The 26,152-nt window shown below is 39.0% G+C and overlaps 1 protein-coding gene across 4 annotated transcripts; it reads right to left on the reverse strand.

Annotated features, from left to right (window-relative positions):
• Positions 1 to 392: 392 nt before the first annotated feature.
• On the reverse strand, positions 393 to 26,149 carry Dbf4 (DBF4 zinc finger). Of its 4 annotated transcripts, none has more exons than NM_001190717.1 (12): positions 25,891 to 26,140; positions 24,645 to 24,817; positions 15,545 to 15,724; positions 13,434 to 13,484; positions 11,918 to 11,987; positions 11,658 to 11,734; positions 9,226 to 9,262; positions 8,295 to 8,337; positions 7,036 to 7,164; positions 6,504 to 6,615; positions 3,112 to 3,236; positions 393 to 1,586 (listed from the first exon to the last, which is right to left on the reverse strand). In NM_001190717.1, exons 1-12 carry the CDS (start codon positions 25,934 to 25,936, stop codon positions 641 to 643), a joined length of 1,989 nt encoding a protein of 662 aa, NP_001177646.1. In that variant the 5' UTR covers positions 25,937 to 26,140; the 3' UTR covers positions 393 to 640. The 4 variants fall into 4 exon arrangements, 2 of the variants coding, with proteins under 2 accessions (NP_001177646.1, NP_038754.1); NM_013726.3 differs by having other exon boundaries at positions 8,295 to 8,340; XR_003955657.1 differs by lacking the exon at positions 6,504 to 6,615 and having other exon boundaries at positions 435 to 1,586; positions 8,295 to 8,340; positions 25,891 to 26,149.
• Between the last annotated feature and the right edge of the window lie 3 nt (positions 26,150 to 26,152).

Raw genomic sequence — 26,152 nt, forward strand, 5'->3', positions numbered from 1 at the left:
GAGCCAATGTTTCTAGTAACGTCCAGAATCCAAATATACCAATTAGTATATTCTTTTTCTTCCTTTCTACCTGAATTTTTTAAGCATAACATGTTGGTCATAGAAATTTATGCTAAAGTCGGGAGTGGTGGCGCACGCCTTTAATCCCAGCACTCGGGAGGCAGAAGCAGGTGAATTTTTGAGTTTGAGGTCCCCTGGTCTACAAAGTGAGTTCCAGGACAGCCAGGGCTACAGAGAAACCCTGTCTCGGAAAAACAAAAACAAAAACAAAACCCCAAAAAGAAAAAAAAAAAGAAAAAAAAAAGAAATCTATGCTAATAGGTAACAGTTAATAGTGTGTAATATATAGTGCATACATTTTTGATAGGTTTCAAATCTCACTTGAAATTATTTTCAGTGATAAAGCAAATGATATTCATTTTTATTCTCAGGAATATAAAATAAGTCATTAAGTTTTTATTGTATAATTTGTAACAGCTAGTCAATCCTGTAAAAAATTACAAACACCACCTTAATTAATATTTACAGATGGCTCCATAAAAAAGTTGGCGAAAACAAAACAAACCCCCACCACTAATTATATATGTATTTATAAAAACTTCAGGAATATAGCTGTCACTTCTGAAAAGCACATTTAATACTAAAATCCAACGAATGCAGAAGTTGAAGGGGAAGAAAAAAACGTTGACAACAGGGTACTTGAATTTTCTTCCTCCCAAATATCTAAAACATCACATATTCCACTGTTTTCAGTGTAGCCTGTAAAACCCAAAAATTCTGATTTCTCCTCGCTTGTCTGAAAAAGGTCCAATAGAGACTGTACTGGTGACCCACAAGTTCTGTCTTCATGTGCAGGAAGATACTCAGTTCTCTTTTTATCCAATTCAGCACTCGGTTCAGCATTTGCTTTCTGTTGCCCTAATAGCATTCTCACTTTCCGCTGGATTTTACCACAAGGCAAATTCTCCATGTTCTCAGTGTCACACTCATGAGGCTCCTGGGGACTACAGGGTGGAGTTCTCGCCTTCATTGTTAGCTGCTCTTTTGATGTATTTAATGCCACCAGGTCAGAAGCATGACCTATCACAACATGAAAGCCCTTTTCTTGCAGATCTTTTGCTGAAAGCTGTGTAATGTCTGCAGCTAACTGTGGTTGGGGTAGATTACTTTCTGTACTGAGATGAGAAACTTGTCCACATGACTGCGACACGCCTGGAGCAGGGTCTACTCTCTGTTCTCCGTCATTTCTACCCTCGGTCACTTGGTGTTCCGGTGTGCTGTCACGCAGAGGTAGCTGTGCATACTCCTGCTCTGGGTCAGGCTCACTTGCATTGAACATGCTCACTGGTTTCCTGTCACATCCTTTCAATCCAGCTGAAGAATAGGTTGTGGGCTCTGAAGCAAACCCATGCTTTTCTTCAGGTTTCTGGGTTTCTTCATACTGAGAGTTCGGCTTGAGCAGGTGCCCACTGCTTTCGCCCACGTCCTTCTGGAAATTGGGCTCCAAGAGTGGCTTCTCCTTCGGTGCAGTGTTTTTCAGGACATTTGCAGAAACAGAAGAAAGGGACCCGACACTGTATCTTATTCTTTATAAAGAAAAAAACCCCAAGAAGTTAGAAATGAATAAAACTACGTATGAGTTATTTAGGAAACTGACTTAGGATAACCCTAACACAGAAATCATAGTATATACTTTAGATGTTTTTAAAGTAAAACACAGAAACCACCTAAACTGAACTAGGGTACCACCTCCCCATTCATTTGTCTCCCTCCTTGAGATAAACAATACCCTTTGAACAAATTATGAAAAAAACAAAACAGCATGAATTGTATAAACCAAAGAGAGATGACAATATCTGTATCTAACCCTGATTTTGTTGTTATCTTTAAAAAATACCAGTGCTTTAATGTTTGGTTTCAGAAGTACTTGTTGGAAACGAAAAGCAGAAACATATTTTCCATTTAAACTATTTCATATCAAAGTGAACTAGATCTTTGCACATGTAAAGGCAACAAAGTAACCCTTCAATTTCAAACATATTTTTGACTTAAACGTCTTCTTCACGGAGAATCTTAGAATCTCTTGAACAATCCTAATTATGCAAACACATGACAAGTTATCAGGTCACCAATTACACTTTGCATTATGCATCACAAGAAACAGTGAGCACTATACAATTCACCTGCTCTCCAACCAGAATAGTTTCCTTTACTTATATATAGTGTTTAAGCAATACAAAAGATTCCCTCTTTGTACCTCATTGGTGAGGCCTTAGGTATGATCCCTAAAAAGCAAAGCAAAACCAAAATAGGGACTAGAGTTCCTTCCTACAAATTGGGTGTTCAAAAATGTAACAGTAGTCTAACTGGAGACTGACAAGAAGTAAAAAAGCTGTACTGATAAAATGATAAGGGAATTAACTAGATAAAAAATTGTTCAGGTCCTTCCTGAAACTTTCAAAACATTTTAAGTCCTCACAGGAGTCGCACATGGCCACATTAGTGGTCAGCCATAATGTACATCAAGAGTCCTACAGAGATCCAGGGTCTAAACACAGAGCACGCCCTACTTGCTTTTCAGAAGTTGTGCTTCACTATCACACCTCTAATCGTTATGTCTTAAGACTAGGACAAAAATAGATGACCAATTATCAACCCTACTGTATACCCATATAAAAGCATTCCTAATCAACATTTTTAGACTGAGTATATTGTAAACCACATGATTCGACAGCAGAGGTTGACAATGCTGCCTGCTAGTATATCTGGTCTTCCCTTTACTTTCTTAAATAATGTTCTGCTGCAAAATAGCCACGCTCAGTGTTCAGTAACAAAGCTGACTGGAGGTCAATGAGCTCTTCCAATTTACAAAACCTAAAACATCGACTCTATAACGGACCTTAACAGAAAAAATTGTGAGCTCCGTTTCAAAACCGTGTCAGAGGGAGACTAACTACCTTTAGTGGCAGGAAAAAGAAGGGAAGAAGGTATTCGTTCTAAACCATATTTACATCATGTAGGAAAAAAATGTGTACTCTTTCTAAGAGCAGACAAACTTTATATTAAATCTGAGTGCCATAAAATAGCTTAACAGTATCTTTGGCAAATTACCTTTTCTTTTGAGGTGTGTCTCTTCCATATTCCACAAAATCGAAAACTAACTGAGATACAATATCATCAACAACTTGATACTGGTTACTCTGTGCAAAGTTCCTGTGTTTCTCACTCAGAAGGTGCTAAAACAAAACAACAACAAAAGCATCTTAAAATTACATTCAATAATTATACCAATTAAACCAAAAAAATCAAATACCAAACCCAAATAACATCTCTCTCTCTCGCTCACACACACACATGTATATATGAATGATATGATATATATATGTATATGTGTATATACATATATATACATATATACATACACACACATATATGAACAATTTTTTAAAAAGAGCCCTTGTATTTGAGAGACAGCAAGAGGCTGGGTGGGGAAGAGGGAAATGATGTATTTATATTTCAATTTAAAAACTGTTTTTAAAGACTCTCAAGACAGATAAAGTTAAGAACTACCTTTAACACTCAGTAATATATTAATACTTTATAAAACATACTTCACCTTCTATTGTATATATATTGTATATATATATTCCCAAAGTAGGGCTTACAGAACTAAATGAAATCCTTTACCTTAATATACAAAAATTTAAAACATACAAGAGTCTAGAAGAGTTTTAAAACAAAATAAAGGGCTAGAAAGCTGGCTCAGTTGTTATAGGCACCCAACACTCTTCCAAGACTTGAAGGTGGTTCCTAGTACCCCAATCTGGTAGCACACAATCACTTGTAACTCCAGTTTCTGGTAATTTGATGGCTTCTTCTAGACTCCACTCGTATGTCATACACTCACACTCATACTTATGTAAAAAGTAAAAACTAAACTTTAAAAACCAAGACCTTTGATAAATGCTACAAAATATACACATTACAAAAAGACTCACAACTGAAGAAAACACCCAAGTACGAACAAACAAGTTACCTCATTACCTACTGATTGCAACAGAGGAAAGGGGAGTGTTTTTTCTTTTCTTTTGGTCTTTCCAGACAGGGTGTCTCTGTATACCCCTGACTGCCTTGGAACTCACTCTGTAGACCAGGCCGGCCTAGAACTCAGAAATCTGCCTTCCTCTGCCTGCCAAGAGCTGGGATGAAAGGTGTGCTCCACCACTGCCCAGCAGGGAATGGTTTTCAATCTCAGAGTGATTAAAAGGAAAGTAAGCTGGGCATGGTAAGGCATCTTTAATCCTAGTACTGAGGAAGCAGTGGTAGGTAGGTTTCTGTGAATTTGGTCTAAATAGTAAGACCCTGTGCCAAATGAAAAACAAAAACAAATTTATAGTATAGAATGTACAGGAAACAACATTCCTTCTGAATTGGCGAGATCTCCAGGCTAATTGTCTTGTCAATAAATTCAGGATATCCTATTTGGAGCCTAGAGCTGGGTATGGTGGCACGCGCACACGCAAATACACACACACACACACACACACACACACACACGCACACACAAACACACGCACACACGCGCGCACACACACACACACACACACACACACACACACACACACAACCTTTAATCCCAGCACTGGGGAGGTAGAGGCAGGTAGATCTGTTTGAGGCCACCCGGATCTACAGAGTGAGTTCCACCAAAGCCAGAGCTGCAGAGGGAAACCCTCAGAAAAACAAACAAAACATCTCAAATAAGTTTCACATTTTTAAAGATCAGATTGAATTCATTTATATTCTGGGAAGAAAAAAAATTATGAAGTGAAACATATACTTTCTCTCTAAATTCTCTCAGTTGTTTTTTATTACTTAGTATTATTGATCTATATGTCTTATAGGTCTGTGCCTTCTCTAATAGTCAAGCACTCTCATTTACCTTTACTTTTGGGTCTCACATGTGCCAAGCCTAGGCCTTAGCACTGAGCTACACGCCTAATGTCATTCTCATCATTCGCTACCATGTACGGCACATTCCACTTATTTTGAACATTCTCCATGCTACAATACAACTAGACAACGATAGCTTTATAAATCCTGTTTATGTAATCCAAATTGCTCTCAAACCCAAGACCCTTCCAGAGTGTTGGAGTGACCTACCGAACTCTGCTTCAGTTTAAATTAAAAAACAAACAAAAACTTTCAAAGTCATGATCTTAAATTCCATTCTCAAATCAACTTTCACAAATTTACTTTCTTTGTGACAATCAGTGGACAACTTTCCTACCATTCTTTTATTTCCAAACACATTAGGAGCTCAAAGATAAAGAAAAGCAAACATTCTATACTACTCTGACCTCACAATGGCAAGTACATTTCAAAACCAATCAATAACTTTAATTTCAAAACAATTAGAAGGAAAAGGAAAAAAATTTGAAATACTTCAGCTTCTGATTCAATGCAATTTAAAACTAACTGTATGTCCTTCTTTATTACATAAATAAAACAAATCAAAACCCCTGGTAAATATTAATACATCTCAAGTGATAAATATTTGAGCTTATGCACTCTAATATCCATCCTGCCTGAGCTTGCTGAGGTTGAAAGTAGAGAGGTTGTAAGTTGTGCACCACTACGTCTGTCTACCTACTATTTAAAAGCTAAGAAATTGAAAAAGTAACTGCTAAGGTTAATAAGCACTTGCTATGCACCAAACTCTAAGGATACAGACAAGACTACCAGTGATTTTAATAAGCTTTCAAACTCCAATAGGCCTTCCCCATCTTTAAAAACTTCTTTTATTTGATATGTTCTTGCAAGACATTTCATTTTTAATTGCTCAGACCAAAATATAGGAACTTTTCATTTATCTACCATCTCTTAATCCCAAAATCATATGAATCCCTCCAGTCTCATTTTTAGAGTATTTCAATAACCTGACCATGCCCAAAGAACTCCTATTCCTGCTTAGTCTAGGCCATCATCCTCTACTCTGATTCTAGCTACCCTTGCCAATTTCGGTTGATATCAAGACGCCTGGTTACCTAACTTTTCTGTAGTTCTACTTAAACATCAGTCAAGTATTTCTTTGCCAAGTCTAAACACATGATAGCAAACTTCCATTCCTGTTTTGTTTCTCCTTGCACTGATCTAATACTGTCAACATATATTTTGTTATATTTTTATATTGTAGTTATATACTAAGCACTCAGATATTTATTAAATGAATAAAAATTATTTTCTCAATGTCGATTTCCCTTCTTGGGTTCTTACAATTTCAAGTGTTTCAGATTCAAGATGCAGGAGTGCTGATGTACATGCCTAGAAAGTGCAGAGATGTGTTCCATCCCCACCATAAAACAAACCAGAGATGTATCTACTCAAGAATATATTTGTGACTATCATGTTGCAAACTATACTCGGCATAGTAAAATGGGACTTAAAAATAAAAACAGTATTTAGATTTTTAGAAACACCAATCCCAAGTGGAAAATCACATTTACAGTTTCGAGATCTTCGTATTTCTGTAAGCAACATTCACAATATCCTTTTTTTCTCTTTTCCTTCAACTGGAGTTGAACTGGGGTTCCACATTTATCGCCGTCCATATTAATTCTAGTGATAGAAATACATGGTAACAAAATTAACTGCTAATGAATAATTTTAAAACTTATTGCCTTAAACTAACATATGCACAGTCTGTTACTTTTGAACAGCAAATACTTTTAACTGAATTTCAAGAAACGTAAAACAAAATGTAATAAATATTCTGAAGAACATTTCAAACGGTCAAGAGAAACGGGTTTTAGTATCTGAACCCCACTCACACCTAAAATGTCCAAATAATGTACTTTTATTCACACTAAATGTAGCATAGAAGCATTAAAATATTCCCAGGGAAAACAAGCACACATACTACCACCATGGCACAAAATACACTACCCCAAATGCTTATGAAGGAAAAAAAAAAACAAAAAACCAATCATAGTGAAAGTCTAAATAGCATTCTCTCTAAAAATCAAGTTTCCCACCAACCTGAGCTTGGGCTGAGCTTGTTTCTGGACGCTGGATGACTTCTCTATATCAAACGGACTGCAGGGCTTCTGAAGAAAGTAGTTTATACACGGCAGACTGGGGAGCTGAAGGTAAAATGGCCTGTAGCACCTAAACGAATAAAGACAAATACATGTGAGCTCCTCTGGGATGAAAGGAAGGTTTCAAAGCCTTATATCTAAGTTCTGTAAATCACCTCAAATCTGAAATAAACAAGAAAGACTTGGTAGGGGTAACCTTCCTTTCAAAAACCAATTTGTAGGCCTATTCTTTTAACATCTAAAAAATTGAAACTAATATTTCATACAATATTCTGATCACTTCCCACTCTCTCATCTCCTCCCAGATCCTCCCTAAAACACCTACCATCGAAACTAATTGAAACTGTAGAGTTTAATCACATTAATCATTAAGTTTTGGAATGACTATCCCAGCTTCTAGAGCAGTGGGCCTCTACCTTCCTCATGCTGGGACCCTTTAATACAGTTCCAGCTGTGGTGATCTCCAGCCATAAAATTACTTTTGTTGATACTTCATAACTGTAATTTTTCAACTGTTACGGATCGTATTGTAACTAGTGTTTTCTAGTGGTCTTAGGAACCTCTGTGAAAGGGTTGTCCAGTTCCCTAGAAGTTGTCCCCCACAGGTTGAGCACTGCTCTAGATACCATTTGAAACTAGACAGTGCAGTCACATTAAACATTAACTTGTGAAAGCACTACCCCATCTCATGTGCTTACCTTGCAAAAGTAAAAACCCTAGGACCCTCTATTTCCCTACAGCTCTTTGCAACCAGCAGTGACCGAATCTGAATATTCTGAATGCGTTATGTACATTGAATAATGCAGTATTTTCCTTCATACTTCATTTTGGATGAAGTCCTGAAAGCTCATCCATGTTGAAGCATTTCTGAATTCCATTCTTTTCAAAACATTTCCAAGTACTATCTATAATTTCTCCCACAATTACAGGGGGAAATTTTTAGTAATTGTTCAAACTCATGATATTGAATGCAGCCAGAGTGATTATTTAAAATACTAAAGAAAAAAAAAATGAGATGATTTTATGATTAGTCTAAAGCAGATACTCTGAATTCAAATCTACAATAGAATGAAACTAAATTCAGTCCCTGAACACAAGGGAATTACTGCTCTCTGCACATCACAGTCAGGAAAATAAGTCTCATGAGGTTTTCTCTATAGTTCTAGCTCAGTTTCCAACACACTGGACTCTGACACTTACCGGTTCACATCTTCAACCTTTAAAAAAGGCTTCTTGAGTCTCCCTGCTTATGAAGAGAAAATACCATTAGACAGGTGCAAATCAGTAAAGACTATTGTGGGTAAAACATCTAGAAATCCTTTAAAACTCAAGAGAGTTGAAAGGTGTAGGCCTCAGGTAAAATATCTTCCACTATCATTCCCCTGTATCTGTCATGCCAAGGATGTGTTTTGGATTTTGTAAGACAGAATCCCTCTACTGGCCCAGGCGCCTTGACCTCTACAGCGTCCGGATTGTATACCGGATTGCATTCATACCAACCATACGAGATTCTTGAGCTGAATGGCACAGATATTTTCACACTGTAAAGCTATCCCAAAACATTCCTCATGTTCATCCCGCCCAGTAAATGGACTTGAAGAATTGTTTCTTCTGGGACTATAATGAGTTTTAAAAATGTTTTTGAAAACATTAATTTCGGGGATGGAGATAGAGCTCAGAAATGGAGATCTCAGAATGATATTATAGAAGACTCAAGGTCAGTTCCTAGCACCTATGTCAGGACTAACAACTGATGTAACTTCAGCTCCAAGGGACTCAACGTCCTCTTCTAGCTTGTTAGAGCATCTGCACTAATGTACACCTAACCCCTCCCACACACATAATAAGATATCTTTACAAAATCATTAACATGGGGAAGGGTAGCTTAAGTGTCATCAGACTGTAGCTGAGGTCCATGTTCTAAAAATTACTAAGAAATCCTTGAATAAATCACGTAAATAACTAGTTACTTTACCTCAACAAATCTTTCTAAGTATATAAATATGTGGGTGTCTCGGGGTTAAAACCTAGGACACCATGTACCTGTGGCCAAGAGCCCAAGCTCTACACTTCAGACTTAATCTTTTCTGCTCTCTAAAAGAAAACTAAACAATGTATCGGGAATACTTACTTCTTGTCTTTTGTATTCCAGGACCAGCTTTTTTCCCCTTTAAAAAGGAAAACAAATACAGTGAAAATATTGGGTTTAAAAACACAGAAAAAAACTGCACAGTCATCTTCAAGAGAAAAAAAATATACGAGAAAAATACTTTATCAGAGTGGCTACTGTACAGGCAGGGTGAAAATCTTGCTTCTTAAAATCAATTCAATCAAATAACTGAATGGCACTCAAGAATGAAAGATACTGATCATCTCTATAGAATTCAGTCCTAACTTTACATCTTTGTTGGAGAGTAGTGGCACTGGCACTGATCATTGATCCTTCAACACTGGTTAGCAAGGAAAAGGTACAGTTAAGAGTGAAGACCTGTGTGAGCTGCATTCCTTCAGGGGAATCAAGTCACTGCTCGTAACGAAACTTTGGACAGCACTCAGTAAGAACTAGATAGATCTATAAAAGTTGTAAAGAGGAGGCAGACTTTAGTGTCGAGTATGTCACACGTAGGACCTTTCGTATGAAGCTGTCAGGGTGAATGTCACCTCATCTTTCTTACTAGGGAAATAACAAAAGAGGCTCCAGTGGTTTTGCTTTCCTTCCAGTTGTCCCGTGTGTGCAGTCTGGGAGGTAGTGTAGTCCTATGTGAGATCCCCACTTGCTTACTAGGGGAGCTCAGAAAGAGATCCCTGAGCAGAGGATTTAAGGAGCAAGCTGGAGATGGGGACCCCTAATTCCTTGTATAAATCTACACGTAGGCCAACTGTATGTGCTAATATTGTAGTAGATAGGAATCTATACAACATTGGCAATTTCTTGTGTGAACTCAACACTGCTCATGCTATGAATAAATCCAAAGCGAAGTGCAACTAAGACTTAAATCACTGTCTAAATCTCAGACAAATTTACATAGTATGTGTACAAGACAACCCCAATACTGCATGCAAGTCTTAAAAAACTGCAGGTATCCATAAAATTAAGACAGAATTTACAGTCTGAATAAAAACTGGACGGCTAGATCTATTAACAAAATAGTAATGCCAGGCACAGTGGTGCATTCCTTTAATCTCAGCACTTAGGAGGCAGAAGCAGATAGATCTCTTAAGAGTTTGAGGCTAGCCTGGTCTACATATTGAGTTCCTGGACACCTAGAGCTACCTTGGTGAGACCATGTCTCAAAAAACAAAACAGGTCCCGAGTTCAAATCCCAGCAACCACATGGTGAGTAACAACCACCGGTAATGAGATCTGATACCCTCTTCTGGTGTGTCTGAAGACAGATTCAGTATATATATAAATAAATAAATAAATCTTATAAAAACAAAGACAAAAACAGAAAAGCAGTAAGAGCAAAAACAAAATCAGTTTTGTCTAACTATTCTAATAGATAAGGAATCTGCACAACATTGGCAATTTCTTGTGTGTAGCCAAAATGACCTGGTACATAAAAGATTGTAGAACTGAAAAGGAGTATGGCACTCATAATACAACATTTACCGGATGGACTCAATACCAGAATGCGAATACAAAGTGAGGTGCTAGTTCATTCAAAGATAATGAGTAATGACCACTTCCAACTGGAAGAGGGGAAAAACAAAACAGGAAAACCTAAATGAACACAACCTCAGATACAAAGCCCTGGTGTTACTAAAGTTGTGGAAAGTACAAGTTGCTTATTTTACTACATAAAATCACCAAATTTCCAAACTACTTTGTCTCCACTTCTTTTTATGTACCAGAGTACAGACCTTTCTTTTCTTTGTATCTAAGTCGTTTAAGGATTGTATGTAGTAAAAGCAAACCACCACCGAACAATGGTCTGAGGACTAAGAGAAAACAGGGAGAAGCAGAGATGAGTAATAGAGCTCAAGGAAGGAATGGACAACAGCAGGAAAACCATCCAACACAGCTGGCTTTAAAAGGTATCAAAAGGATCTGCAAACTGCTTCTCAGTTTCATACCTTGTCAGTTAAAAGTGAGTGAGAAATATAGGAGCAGAGATCTGCAAAACAGTGAGAAGATGGAGTGTACGGACTGAACAGTAGTTAGGCAGGGGTGTAAGAGACAAAGAGTGACTCAAAGATGAAGCCAGAAGAGACTGTATACTTGGCGACAAGAGAATAATAGGACAACCACAGCAAACATCTTTGCATTTTCTTATGTTTTTCTACAGAATAAACAGTATCTCTTAAAATACAGCAGCAACAAAAAAGGATGAAAAAAACCTATGCCATTAACCCAGAAACAATTTTTAATTCATGAATATAAGCTTCAAGTCAAATGACACACAATTCAGAAATCCATAAAAGAGTCTCAAAGTTTTTTTTTTTAATTATTGCGGAATTACTTATATTAAAAACAAAAACAAACACAAACAAACAAACAAAAACAAAAAACAAAAAACAAGCTACCACTTTTAAGAAGAGTTTTAAAAAAGAGCCACATACCGCATCCTTCCCAGAAGCACTGGATTTCTTGAGTGCACTCAGTGCTTTCTTCTTCTGTTCAATGTAGTATCGAATGTCTTTATTGAAATGAGAACTGAAGGTTAGCAATTTTACCTTTGGAGTTAAACTGCGATGTTAAGTGGCAGTAACTATATCTTAAAAGTTTACCATGGGAGATACCCCCTACTACCAAAATTTTTATTATGTAACTAAAGGACAGACAGGCACGTACTACAAATGCTATCAAAAGGTCATCTTACCATCAATATGAAGAATCTTTACTCCCCATGATAAGGCATTTGATAATATACTATTAGCAGGAATAAAATCCTGTGAAACAAAAACAAAACCAAGTTTGTCTAAAAATTACTTTTAAAACTTTTTAAACCTTAAATCTTATTTAAATCTTAACGCCATTGAAGAGATTATGCATAAATGTCCCTAATGAATTACAATAGAAATGAGGAACTTGTTTTGTATTTTGGCATTCTTAAATCGTTTCCAATTAATATATTCCTATGTTTTCTTTGAGACAAAGTCTCACTTAGTAGCCCTGGCTGGCCCGGAAGCCAGAAATCCACCTGCCTCTCAAGTGTTATGAATAAAGGTATGCCCATTATGCCTGACCTAAGAATTAATGTATATCCTAACAATTAAAATGTATATCTTAAGGTAACCTTCGAGTTTTCATTAATGTTTAGGATGTCCACAAGATGGGGATGTTCCTCCAGGAAAAAGTAGCTTCTAATTCTGACAAGCTATAACTTAAGCTTTTTTCATTAGAAATGAAAGAGTTATCTCCAGAATATCTTCAACTTTCAGTTACAAATTTCGTATGTGGTGTGTACATGCCTGTGTGATGCAGAGGCCTCCGGTCAATACCAAATGTCTTTCTTTAATCATACTCCACTTTCAATTTTTTTAGAGACGTTAGGTCTCTTGCTGAACCAGGAAGTCACTGATTCAGCTAGGCTGACTGGCCAATTAGCTTCAGGGACCCATGTGTCCCACCCTATCCCTCTCCAAAAATGTCAATGCTAAGATCAGAGGCACCTCTTGCTATGCCTGGCCTTTTACTTTTTATGTGGCTTTTAGCCATCCAAATTTAAGTTCTACTGCTTTCATGACAGGCATTTTGCCAACTTTACTACCGGCCCCAAGTTGAGAATTTCTTATTACATTCACTTATTCTACTGTATGCTTGTCTGTGTGTATGTGTGTCGGTACACACATACCACAGTGCACACTTGGAGATCACAAGACAATTTGCAAGAGTCAGTTCTTTTCTTCCAGCATTTAGGTCCTAGGTATCAAACTAAGGTCAGTAGTTTTGGCAGCAAGCAGCTTTACCCACTGAGTCATCTAGCCAGCCCACAGTTACATTTTGAATAAAATACAGCTGTACCTATATTATATATGGTAGTATATATCTATAATTCCAGCACTCGGAAGTCAAGCTATATAGCAAATTGAGGCCAGCCAGAATTACGTGAGAATCTGTCTCAGAAAACAAGACAATAAAGAAGCAAAATATGCACTGCATGTTTTTCTTTCTTCCCTGTCCCCGCGCCACAGGGTTTCTAGCTCTGGCTGGCTTTGAACTCCTTATGTAACTGAGGATGTCCTTGAACTTCAGGTCCCCTACCACCTCAGAGCTGTTATGACAGGTGCATGCTGCTATGCCTGGCTCATGAAGACTAAGGACCTCATGTGCTAGACACCAGCACACTGCCCCAATTGAAACCCATGCGCTGTGAATTTCAAATTCCTACTTACATGATCCTTCACAGCTTTTTCAGCTAACAATTTTCCTCGGCTCAAACATACCTGTAAGACAACAACAACAACAAAAAATAAACAAACAAAAACAAACAAACAAAAAAAACCCAAATAATTATAGTACTTCATCAGAGAAAAGGTTAGAAAGGAGAAACACTTAAAAGTAGAAAATTTTGTTTATATAGTCTCAATGGCTATGAACACAGAAAATTTATGGTCAAAAGTGGCTTCATTATTCTCTTGGAAGACACATTATAAATTTTTCCCTCTTTTTTTCCAGTGCAGAACACATCTACAAACATACCAAACACACATGCACACGCACAGGAAGAAAGAAACTGAATGAGATGCTAGAGGATCAATTCTATGTAAATGAAAATAGCTAGCACCCACTGACATTTTAAAGTCAAGCTATATAGCAAACTTAAGGCCAGCCTGAATTACATGAGAATCTGTCTCAGAAAACAGGAAAAAAATCTACACTTTTCAGGTTAACATTTTAGATTTTATTCTTTTTCCTTTTGGGTGGTGTATTTTAGCAAGCATTCTACAACTCAGCTACATCCCCAATCCTTCTAAAGCCTTAACTTTAGATCTGGTCTCACCGAGTTGCCCCAGCTGCCCTTCAACTTATGATACTCTTGCCTCACATAGCATTTTTTTTTAATGAACTTGAAATTTTTTTATTAGATATTTCCTTCATTTACATTTCAAATGCTATCCCAAAAGTCCTCTATACCCTGCACCTGGCCCTGCTCCCCAACCCACCCAATCCTGCTTCCTGGCCCTGGCAGTCCCCTGTACTGGGGCATATAATCTTTGCAAGACCAAGGGCCTCTCCTCCCACTGATGGCCGACTAGGCCATCCTCTGCTACATATGCAACTAGAGACACAGCTCTGGAGGCTACTGGTTAGTTCACATTATTGATCCTCCTATAGGGTTGCAGACCCCTTCAGCTCCTTGTGTACTTTCTCTAGCTCCTTCATTAGGTTGCCTCACATTCCTAAGGAGCTGGGCTAACAGGCCTGCCTCAGCTTTGTATTATAAAAAGATTTAAGAAAAACATTATACACAATTTTTATAAATTATTTCCCTTTTAAAGTAAGATAGCATGAAAAGCAGTTGAAAGGCCATGAACACATCAAGAGCTTGTTGGTAGTGTATTACATTTTTACCAAACAGCACTACTGCACAACCTGACCCACTCTCCTCCCTTTCTCACAGGACTGCCTTTGCAACTCCTGCTTTCTGGTCTCTCTACATTCAAACTGCTTTTCATGTGGCTATGCTTCAAATGCCCATTTAATTATATCCTAGTATAACAATTTAGATACAATAAGCATTTTATCTCTAACTCTCTTTTCTAAGTATTTATATCAGTTTGCCCTTCATTTTGTCTTCCAACTTGATAGAAATGTACTGTCAGAAATCTTTTAAACACGGATCATAACTTATTTTTATGAGAGGGGACAAACAGCATACCACTGTAGACCTTGTAGACCACATCATCTTTGTCAAAAAACTAATATTCATACAATATTTACACAAACATTTTCTACTTGTCACAAAATATTATTTTGTTTTTCCCACCAACTTCTGGATATGTAAAAATATGCCTAACTTATATGTTGTGCACAGTCAGTATGCTATAGATGGTCAGTTTATCTACTTTGAAAGTTTTACAAGTTTTTTTTTTTTTCTTCAAAAGAATGGCTGGCTATTAACTTTAGTTGTAAATTATTCTAAGAAACAAAAGCTACCTGTCTAAAGTGCAAGTGCATGCTTTAGGAAATCAGGGTACAACTTGACTACTGTATTATTGAGGAAAACTTAATCACCTTTCAAAAAGACAGAAACATTAGGTGAGAAAGCCACAGATCTTTGGCTTTATAACCACTCTATCGATGCACTGTAACCCTGCTACTGGAAGCCCAGAGTCAGGTGTCAGACAAACATCTGTAACTCCAGGACCTGGGAGACACTAAGGCAGAAAGAATAAGAATTCTGAGGGAGTTCAAACCAGTCTGAAAGGGATTTGTCTTAAAACAAAAAGAAAACTATGATATCCACTTTCCCCTAGGCTCAAAGCATATAGGACACACTTACTCTGTCTTGAGACTTAAAGGAACTTCCATCATGGCTGGGATGAGGAGAGGTGGTTTCTGCAGTATATGCAGATTCTGGACTTGGTACAGGAGAAACGCGACCCAATGTCTGTGCATACTTTGCTTCCTTTTTATTTGAAACAAAATAACTGATATCTTTGCTGAGAAATTCTTCAACTCGCTAGAAAAAAAACAAAGAATTTATATATAAACTTTTCCAAAGCTCTTTAAAGACACTGTGAACAAATTCCAATTTCATATACTCTAATGTCTTGTGAGATTTGTTTTGTTTGTTTTTTGGTTTTTCAAGACTGGGTTTCTCTGTAGCCCTGGCTGTCCTGGAACTCACTTTGTAGACCAGGCTGGCCTCAAAACTCAGAAATCCACCTGCCTCAGTCTCCCAAGTGCTGGGATTAAAGGTGTGTGCCACCATGCCCGGCTATAATCTAATGTTTTACAAATTGGTGCTTTTCATGCTGCATTTTTGAGCCCATAGTTCTGAGGAAATATAATGGGAGTTTCATTAATAATACCATGTGTTATATACTATTCTTAAGTACTTTATCCTAATTAATGCAGTCCACACACTCTCCTGCACTTACCTACATACACTGGAGATGAAAGTGGAAGTGACTTGCTGGAGTCCCAGCAGCAAAGCCTCCTACAGAGATGAACTCTTCTTTGCCTGTACTATGTAACACTACACATGGACAGTAAGCATCTGAAATGTAGCTAGTATAAGCCGGCCATTGTATTTTAAATTTTATTTAGATGTACCGGCACATCAGTTTAAATCATTAACTTTATAACATTTCCTAAGGCTTAATTAAACATAGCAGAAGAAAGGAACCTTTTTTCTCACAAGCATAAAATTTTCAGAACATGCACCCCCCCACACACACACACCAGCATGCTGTTATTAAAGATCACTCATCACCCAGGGAAAGGGGTATTGAACTAGTTAGTACTATTAAAACACATACATATAAATACAATTGACACAATACTAAGAAGCAAGCAGAAGTAACTAATAATCAGTAAGGCTTTTTCACAGTTCTAATTTCTACATGATTCACAGTATGAAAGGCAGTAAGTAACATGGGACAGCCAGATGCTTGATGGTGATGCTGATGGTCCTTGTTACCAAACCTAATTATCTGAGTTGGAGCACCTGGACTCACACAGCAGAAGGAAAAACCAACTCCTGCAAGTTCTCTGATTTCCATGTGAGAGTACACATCACATCATTCATACACACTACATGAAACTACATAAAACTAAAGAACTAAAACCAAAATGAACCAAAGTTTGTGATAAGTTAATTTAAGCTACCATTGACTCAGAATTAGCTGTTGGCAAGAACAACCTTAGTGAAATGCAAGATGTTTTTCCTTTTCCCTTCTAGGCAACATTCATTTTCATTGACCAGCTAATAAATTATCACTACTTGTTTATTGAAAAAAATATGGGTCTTGTATAAAAGTAGAAAAGAACGTAAATGCTAATTTATAAAATACTGCCTTAAACTTCATTAAGTTTCCAGCAATTTACACACACACACACACACACACACACACACACACACAAACCATCTAAATTGTCCCAACTGTGTGGTAAGTAAGGTGAAAATGGGCTGAAGGGATGACTCAACAGGTACTGGCTGATCTTCCAGAGGACCAGGATTCAGTCCATATGAACCCACACAGAGGTTCACAACTGTCTATAACTTCATTTCCAGGTGATCTGTTGCCCTATTCTGACCATTTCAGGCACAGTATGTATGTGCTAAACACATGTGTAGGTATATGTAGATAAAAAGACTCATAAACTTAAAATAAAAATAATTTTTAAAAAAAAGGTGAAAATATACGCTCCAGGGCAGGGGTTCTCAACCTGTGGGTCACAACCCATTTGGGAGTCTTCACATACCAGATATCCTGCTTATCAGTATTTACATTATGACTCATAACAGTAGCAAAATAGTCATGAAGTAGCAACAAAAAATCTTTATGCTAAAATGAGGAATTGTATTAAAGGGTCACAGTGGCTGAGATGCATGCTCCATGGTCTTTGCAGACAAGACTTTCAAAGTTAAATGAGGTCATAAAGTAGGATCAAGCCCCAGAGTCTATTCAAACTTAAAAGATCTAAGGCAGGGTGATCAGCCACTGTATTAACTACACTTCTCATGGGCAGTCACCGAATACCTCACAAAAATAACCTGAAGAAAGGTTTATTTTGGTTCAGATTTGAGGGAATCACATCAATCCACCGTGGAAGAGAGGGTGTGATAGCAGGAGCATGAAGAGGCTGAGCCAGTGTATCTACAGTCAGGAAGCAGAGAGATAACTGTGAGTGCTAGGCTAGAACATCCAATGGGGAGAAGCACTTCCTTGTCAGAATTTGCTTAAACCCTGACCAAAGCCAACTTGAGGAAGGGGTTTATTTCAGCTATCATTCCAGGTAACAGTCTGTCTGTCATCTAGGGCAGTGCTTCTCAACCTTCCTAGTGCTGCAATCCTGTAATACAATTCCTCATGTTGTGATGACCCTAACAATACAATTGTTTTTGTTACTGCTTCATAACTGGACTTTTGCTACTCTTATGAATCGTAAGTATCTGTTTTCTCTGATAGTCTTAGGTAACCCCTGTGAAAGGGTCAACTGACCCCCTCCCCAATGTAGTGAAAATACTGGTTTCTTTAAAAACCCAATTATGTTATATAAACATGTTTAATCCCAGGGGTGGGTTGTAGGCTGCTTCAGCTTGGCCACAGCAGTTAACTATGATTTGTCTCTTGCTCTAGCAGGACGTGATTTTTGCCAGTAACATATAGTTTAATTCTGGGGACTCTGGAGAGGGTCCCCAGAGCAGGGGAGAACCCTGAGCAGACCTATGTGGTTGCTGTTCCCTTTGTTGCTGTTGGTTCACTGTGTTTGCAATTGATGGTTTGCTGGACTGCTGGATATTCTAACAATGAAGACTGGATTGGTCCCTAGGGACTTGCAGACCCTAAATCTGAAGGAAGTATCCTACAGGTCAATGTCCCCTTTCCACTCTAAGCTTCTTCCTCTCCTACCTAGTGTTGGGGGGTTGGAATGGATTAAGGTGGTAGATATAAGAACATAGTAAAATAATAAACCAACAGCCCAAAGGGGTTGAGATCCACAGGTTGAAAATGGCCATTCTAGGTGCATCCCTGGCAGGAGCTTGAAGGAAGGAACTGAAGAACATGGACGAATGCTGCTCACCAGCCTGTTCCCCATGTCTTGGTCAGCTTGCAGGTGTTCATTTATCTCTTTGACACCCCACTTTCAACTCTTTCAGATACATAAATTGCTGGAACCCCTTTCTTGAAACTGCCCATACTGTTTGCACAGATGTTGCCTTTTACATTCCCAGAAATGGTGGACAAGTCAAACTGTGAAGGCTAATATGTTTATTTTCTGGTTCTTTGACAGTAACTGGATAGGCATGCCTACGAGTTTAAACTTGCATATACCTGACAATCACAATGCTGTGGGGCTGAATCTCTATTTAGGCCCTTCGGCCATTATTCATTTTCATGTGTTTGCTTACATGTATACATACACCTATCTGTTATGTGTGCCCAGTGCCTGCTGAGGCCAGAAGACGGGGTCAGAACTCCTAGAACTATAGATGATTTAGAGCCACCATGTGGGTGCTGGAAACTAAACTCAAATCCTCTGTACGAATAAGCGGTTTTAACTGCTGAGCCTCTACAGCCCACTTTACCCATTGGATTACCTTTCTGTTGAAATGTTCACATATTCTGTATATAATACACTTACTAGATATTGAATATACAATTTTTCTTTGGAAACAAGACAAATTGGCCTTGACCTAAGGATAACCTTTTGAGTTTCCTGCCTTTACCCCTGAATGCTGGAATACTGGTCTGTGACACTGTTTTCTGCAGTGGTTGGGACTGAACCCAGAGCTTCATGTAGGCCTAGTAAACACTATTAATTGGAGGAACATGAATGACTTGGAAATATTCTCTACCATTTAGTGATTTCTTGTTACTGTCCCAGGAGATAGAGAAGTTGTTAATTTTAACTAAGTTGAACTTATGAATACTTTTAATTTGCTGTCAATGATATTTTCTAAGTATTGGAAGCCTCTTACATGTATATCTTGACTCCATTTTGAGTTAATTTTTATATGTGATGTAAGGTAAATTTACAAACTCATTCTTTGGCATGTAGATATCCATCTTTCCTGAAATTGGCTAGCAGAATGATCTTATCAATAAAAAACAAAAATAAGCAGGCAACCAGCTACATATAAAATAGTTTATTTCTGAGTTCTCACTCACTGGACTGAATGTTATACAACTCTAATACCATAAATTTCTCCCAGTACTAATTTCATTTAAACTGAATTAAAACTCTTTAATGTAAAAATGTAAAAAAGAGAGCGGAAATGGCTTAGCAGATAAAGCACTTGCTACTCTGTCCAGAAGACCCCGTGCTCAATTCACAGCACGTGCATGGCAGTTCACAACTCTCTAACTCCAGTCCCAGAGGGTCTGATGCCATCCTTCTGTCCTCCTTGGGCACCTGCACTGCCTTTATACAGCAAACACACAAACATAACTTAAAATACACAAGCAACAAAAACCCTCCTTGGTAGTTTTGGGCACAATAAATACACAGAGAAACCCTAACTTACTATCTCTCAAAATAACACCGCCACAAAACCAAAAGGAAACCAAACCAGAAAACCACTTCTGCTGTGTGTGGCTCAGACTTATCATTTCAGAACTGGGGAAATAGAGGCAGGAAGATTATAAAGTTCCAGGCCAGCCAGTTAGACCCTGCTTAAATCTAAAACCCTGTTGCCTTCCAAAGCCCAACCCTACTCTGTTATCCTGTATCATGAAGAAAATGCCCTTTATAATATAATCTGGTTCTAACATAAGCGATCCTTGCCACATCCACATCTCAGTTTCACTTGCAGGGAGTTTGTAGCATTAAGTACACAAGCACACCTATACAGGCATATATTTTAAGTATGTTCTTTCTAAAATGTGTGTATAGTTTACTAAGTACATTCCTAACATTCCTTCAAGACTCAGCTCACACATTAACTGTACTGATTCACAATGGTAGGTAAGCATGTCCATCTGTATGCTAATAGCAATTTCTACATACTCCTAGTAAAGCTTTCCCAGGGCGGCTCTGTAATTATTTAGTTATTATGCCCACACAATGTCCTCTACAATCCTTCAGGTAGAAGTAATCTCCCCTTTCCTTTGATTTCTGTATTAAATTGCAATCAGTTGTACCCATGGGTTGTGTAAGTTTCTTGGGGGACTGAAACATTCCATCCTATAGCAAGCTCCTTAAGCAGAAAGGTAAACTACTAAAAAGAACTTTAAGGAAGTCCCTGAAAGTGAACAGATTCCCTAGGCCCCTCCCAGACAGAGTACAGACAAAAGCTGAGAATCCCTTTCAGACAAAAGGAAGTGAGCTGTAAAGACTCTTATAGGAGAAAAGCTGCAAAGACTCTGTGACCAGACCAGCTGCCTGGAGGAAGCAGAAACCAGCTGAGTTGCCTGCAGTGTGTTCAGTGTGCTCCAGGTTTCCCAGCTTTTGTGAGCTGTCATTCATGCTGAGGAGGGCCTTGGAGATGCAGTTGTCTGACTCATTTCAGCTCCTGGAAGGAACCTCGGTAAAATTCACTGCTCCACCAAGTTAGACTTTGGTGGTATCCATACTTTGCTCTGTCGTAGGATTCCTATCTGGGGTGAACAGATATCTCAACAGTGTTGTGTTTTCCCTAGGAAAAGGTTTTTCACACAATACCACGCCATTCCTATCTAGATTAGAGCTCCAGGAAAGACAGACGTAGGATTCATTTTTGAGTCTAACAAAAGCACTATAGTATGCCCTGAAAACCATACTCAGAGAACTGATTGGAAATTGCTGCCTCTACATTTTAATGGGCAAACACAAAAATTATACTTGTTTGTGCTCAGGATCATAAAGTAACAAGGTATTACAGCCTGTTGGAACACAGTCCACGAACGGAGTCAAGTGAGAATTCTGAGTGCTTCTGAGAAAACTCCAACAAACAAGATGAATCTTGTGACCTCAGTTTTTCCAAAACACAGAATTGTTCTTGGAATGTATTTTTGAATGTGCCCCTCCCAAGCGAAGTGGATACGACTGAGATCCTTCAATTGTTGTTATTCACGTGCCTCTATGGAAAAGCATGATGTCCGCACCTGAGGCTTGTCCTTGTGTCACTTTACTCATGTGATTCTTTTTTGCTTTTTTCTTTTTCTTTTTTTTTTTTTCCGAGACAGGGTTTCTCTGTGTAGCCCTGGCTGTCCTGGAACTCACTCTGTAGACCAGGCTGGCCTCGAACTCAGAAATTCGCCTGCCTCTGCCTCCCAAGTGCTGGGATTAAAGGAGTGCCCCACCACACCTGGCCACTCATGTGATTCTTAACTCTCAGAGTATAAACTGCCTGATACTCTGAATAAAGTTGGCTACGGTATGAGACCTTAGTCCACTTCACTTTTAGGCTCCACTCTCCCAGGGTCATGCCACCAAGTAGAGCAGAAAACACCACCCTTATATTTTCTTTCCCAGCTGTTTTATTCTAGCCTAACTGTTAAAGATGGGCCCACTCTTCCTTCTTTCTCTTTAAACAGGGTCTTACTTAGTAGCCCAAGCTAGCATGAACTTGAGGCCATGATCCTCAAGCCTTGGACCCCAGACCTGGGATTATAAGCATATGCCTGCAAGCCTGGCTCTTTATCCTTTTGTTTTGTTATGTTTTGTTTTGTTTTGAGACAGGGTTTCTCTGTGTAGCCCTGACTGTCCTGGAACTCACTCTGTAGACCAGGCTGGCCTCGAACTCAGAAATCCACCTGCCTCTGCCTCCCGAGTGCTGGGATTAAAGGCGTGTGCAAATACTGCCTGGCTCTCTTTATCCTTCTTAAGTGGCTTTCATTTGGCTATTTTTCTAACAGTATAAAGGAAGGTTCACTATTATGTGAAAATTTACTGCTATACAGTTAATACTTGAATTATCACAAATGTCCTCTGTAAATTTTTAGCACAGTTTCTTTAAGACTCACAGAAAACAAATACGTGTGATCAATTAAACAATGACAACATTGGGACGATCCAAAGCAAAAGAAAATAAAAGGATAGACAGGTTAAATAAAAGTAAAAATTGGAGGAAGAGAGAACCATTGAAATAAATGACAATTTGATAAAACTGGGTTCCTTTAAATATGGACAGAAACCAGGACCTAAGGACTAAATTGACATCGAATTAAACAGCAAAGACCAGAAGTAGGTACTTTCTTTTCCAACAAGAAAAGTGGTGGACTGTGGAAGTCAGTGCTCTTTTGCCATGGCTTTGGCAGCACGTGCCCCCCCCCCCTACCTGCAAGCTACCTCACTAGCCCAGCACTTGCTTGTTCCTAAGGGGAGGGTGCAGATGCAATAAAACAAATTCTGCAGCAGAGGGTTTTCTGCATTGAAGGCAACCACAGGGATCCCAACACCTGGAGAGCTTACCTCAGGAAAACATCACTTTTATGATCAGGTTAACTCCCCTGCCACAGTGTTACAAAACTTATGTTTTCAGGATAGCCACTGAGATACTTGAAACCTTTCAAGGGTAAAATCTGACATACATAAAATCAAAATGGTCTGTAACAACCATTTGTGGTAGAAGTCATTGAAAATTTGTTTCTTGAAAGTATCTTAGGAGGTGTTGTGAGGATGGGGGAAGAAAGAAAAGGGTGGTGGAAGTGATTCCTGTGCCAGCACCAACATGACACTGCTGATTTAGTCAAAGCTCCCTTTTATGGGTTCCCAAGTTGGACTTAGAGATACAACATCGTCTGAAGCATCTGCTGTGAGAAGCACACAGGAGGGTAACGGGAGTAACTGACTGCAACACAGTTTGTATATGAATGTAACTGACCAAGAGAGAGTGGAATCCATGTGCCTTTCATAGTCAAAGTGAGATTCCATCAACTGCCTCCCAAAGAATGCAGGCAAACGTCAAGGGCAGGCAAGGAAAATATCACATTAATGAGAAACTCTAAGAAACTCGTGAAGTATTCTTGTGAATTTTCAGTCTGGGAACAAAATGTTCAAAACTGCTAACTTTCAGTCCAGCAGAAACCTCTGAAAACAGTAAAAATCATAATAACCACATTTGCTAGATTTTAGGTAACATTAACAATACACCTAAGAAATCTTAGAGTTTTGCCAAAGTTTTCTAATCATAAAAAAATGGATACAACAGGGAAGGCACTTTACTACTACTCTGTGGGGTATGTTGGCGCACACCTTTAATCCCAGCACTCAGGAGGCAGAGGCGGGTGGATTTCGGAGTTCAAGGCCAGCCTGGTCTACCAAGTGAGTTCCAGGACAGCCAGGGCTAAACAGAGAAACCCTGTCTCAAAAATTGTTCCCTCCATGACAGGTGCCTGCTCACTGAGTACTTCTCTCCTGGCACGTAAGTATACATATACACACAAGTGTACACTAGTAAATTGTATGCCACATATATAATAATTATACATATACGTGTGTGTGTATATATACACACACACATACATACATGTATAAGTATATATATATATATATATATATATATATACACATACACATACATACACGTATATGTATAAAACTAAAGAATTATTTTAACACATAACAGCTCCCCTCAGTCATCAGTCAAATGGCTCCTGGTATTTTGAAAGAAAGGGCAGGTTTACTAGGACATAGGAACCTCATTTCTTTATACCAAACCACCAATCACAGAAACTTGACATTTTATCAGGCTACAAAAGGCTTTAAAAAAAAGCCTTTATCTTCTGATGTTGGGACTTGAACACAGAAAGTCTTTCACATGTCAGCAGGTGCTAGACCACTGGGTTACACTCCCAGTTCCCAAGTGATTCACTAATAACCAATAGCTCATCAAAGCTGCTACTGCTAAATGGCTGTAATTTCCAAAATGAAATGCCCTGGTAATTTATATTACAGAACGCCAAGTATTACTTTTCTCAACTTCTGGTGGGTGTGCGGTTCTCACTTACCCCTCCGAGTTCCTTTATATCTTTTTGTAGTTTCTCACATATGGTGATAGAAGGCAAGTCAAGGTAAAATATTTTTCCCCAAAGGGGCTTATATTTGGATTTTTCCAGTCTATTATCAGCCTTCAGGGATTTCAAGGATGGTCGATTCTTTTCATTTCTGTCTTGGATGCCACCTGTGATTACAAAAGAATCAGGCAACATTTTATGCAGACAAATTTTTAATTTATTTTACAAAAAATGTTCAACAGCTTTATTGCAGAAAGGAAACATTACTAGTCATAACAAATTAAGTCATTAGAATCTAAATGTTTTCCCTAATATTACCACTTAGGATGAAGGCAAACTGTCCTGTATGGTTTCCACAAAACTCTATACTGGAGAACAAGAGCTGAATCAGCAGAAAATAGTTATTATTTACTCCTGTTCCGTGTATGAAGCAGGAATTCTATAGAGCTGTTCTGGAAAACTTACCTTCTCATGGTGTAAACGTCATGTGGGTAATTAACAGGTCGGTGAAAACCCAACACAGGTGTTTCAAATATTTAAAGCTTATTTACCTAGGTAGCCACACACACTCATCTAGAATAAACAACCTAATTCTTAGGGGTTACTAAATGCTGGCATTTTGGTTTCATAGTTTGTCTAGTACTTAAAAGAACTAGACGAGGGAGTTCATGCACTTTGTTTACATATTAAGAACCTAAGCCCACTAAGGACTATGCCATCCATCTTTTATTTTAAAAGCAGATGAGAATCAAACATCTTCTTTAAACTTTCGAAGACAACCTGCACTTTAGTACTTAGTTACTAGACACACATGCACCTCTTAGGAATTTTCCCTATAATGAAAATTTTTTATATTAAACATTGAGATTGAAATCTGCTTTTGTCTATGAGGTTGAAACACACACACATACACCTCTCCGTCTCCCTCACGAGTGACGGGAACAGTCACAAATGGGCGTGGGCGCCTCCTCCGTGGGGCCGTCGGGGACCCGCGCATTGTCTGAAGCCTGCAGCCCCGGGAATGCCGGGTCGCTCGCGGCCGAGGCGGGGAGAGCATGAGGGGCCCGGCCAGCGTCGGTCCCTCACGGAGACCAACACCGAACGCCTCGCGGGCGCCGAGAACCCACAGAAACGCAAAAGCGGCAAGAGGCCCTCCGCAGGAAGACTCTCTAGAACCCTCCGTGGAACCAGCCAGGCAGGAAACGATTAAAGGGACCGCGGCGGGGGAGGGGCTCCATACCCGGGAGAGGTGCTTTGCTGTGGATCCTCATGGTCTCGAGGTTCATGGCAGCCACCAGGCACCTACATGCTGGGTCCGCACCGGGGGCCGCATGGAACGGCCGCGAACACAAAGCTCCCAGGGCCTCCCCGGCCCCGGCTCCGGCCTCGGCCTCGGCGCCGGGCCGCGCTTGAGGGCCGGTTCCGGCGCGGAGGCTCGGAGCAGGAAGAGGCTGTAGCTCAGACCCGGGAGCCGCGGCGGTTAAAGATTTGAAAACGCGTCA

The sequence above is a fragment of the Mus musculus genome, chromosome 5 (assembly GCF_000001635.26).
Source record: "Mus musculus strain C57BL/6J chromosome 5, GRCm38.p6 C57BL/6J".
In the NCBI taxonomy this organism is placed as follows: Eukaryota; Metazoa; Chordata; class Mammalia; order Rodentia; family Muridae; genus Mus; species Mus musculus.

Bases quoted from the DNA above. Each gene is read 5' to 3' on its own strand.
- Dbf4 (NM_013726.3), bottom strand. From the start codon at position 25,936: ATGAACCTCGAGACCATGAGGATCCACAGCAAAGCACCTCTCCCGG. The intron at 7,165-8,294 runs GTAAGTGTCAGA...TTATTCGTTTAG, and splicing joins AAGGTTGAAGATGTGAACCG to GTGCTACAGGCCATTTTACC. The intron at 1,587-3,111 runs GTAATTTGCCAA...TTCTTTATAAAG, and splicing joins GACACACCTCAAAAGAAAAG to AATAAGATACAGTGTCGGGT.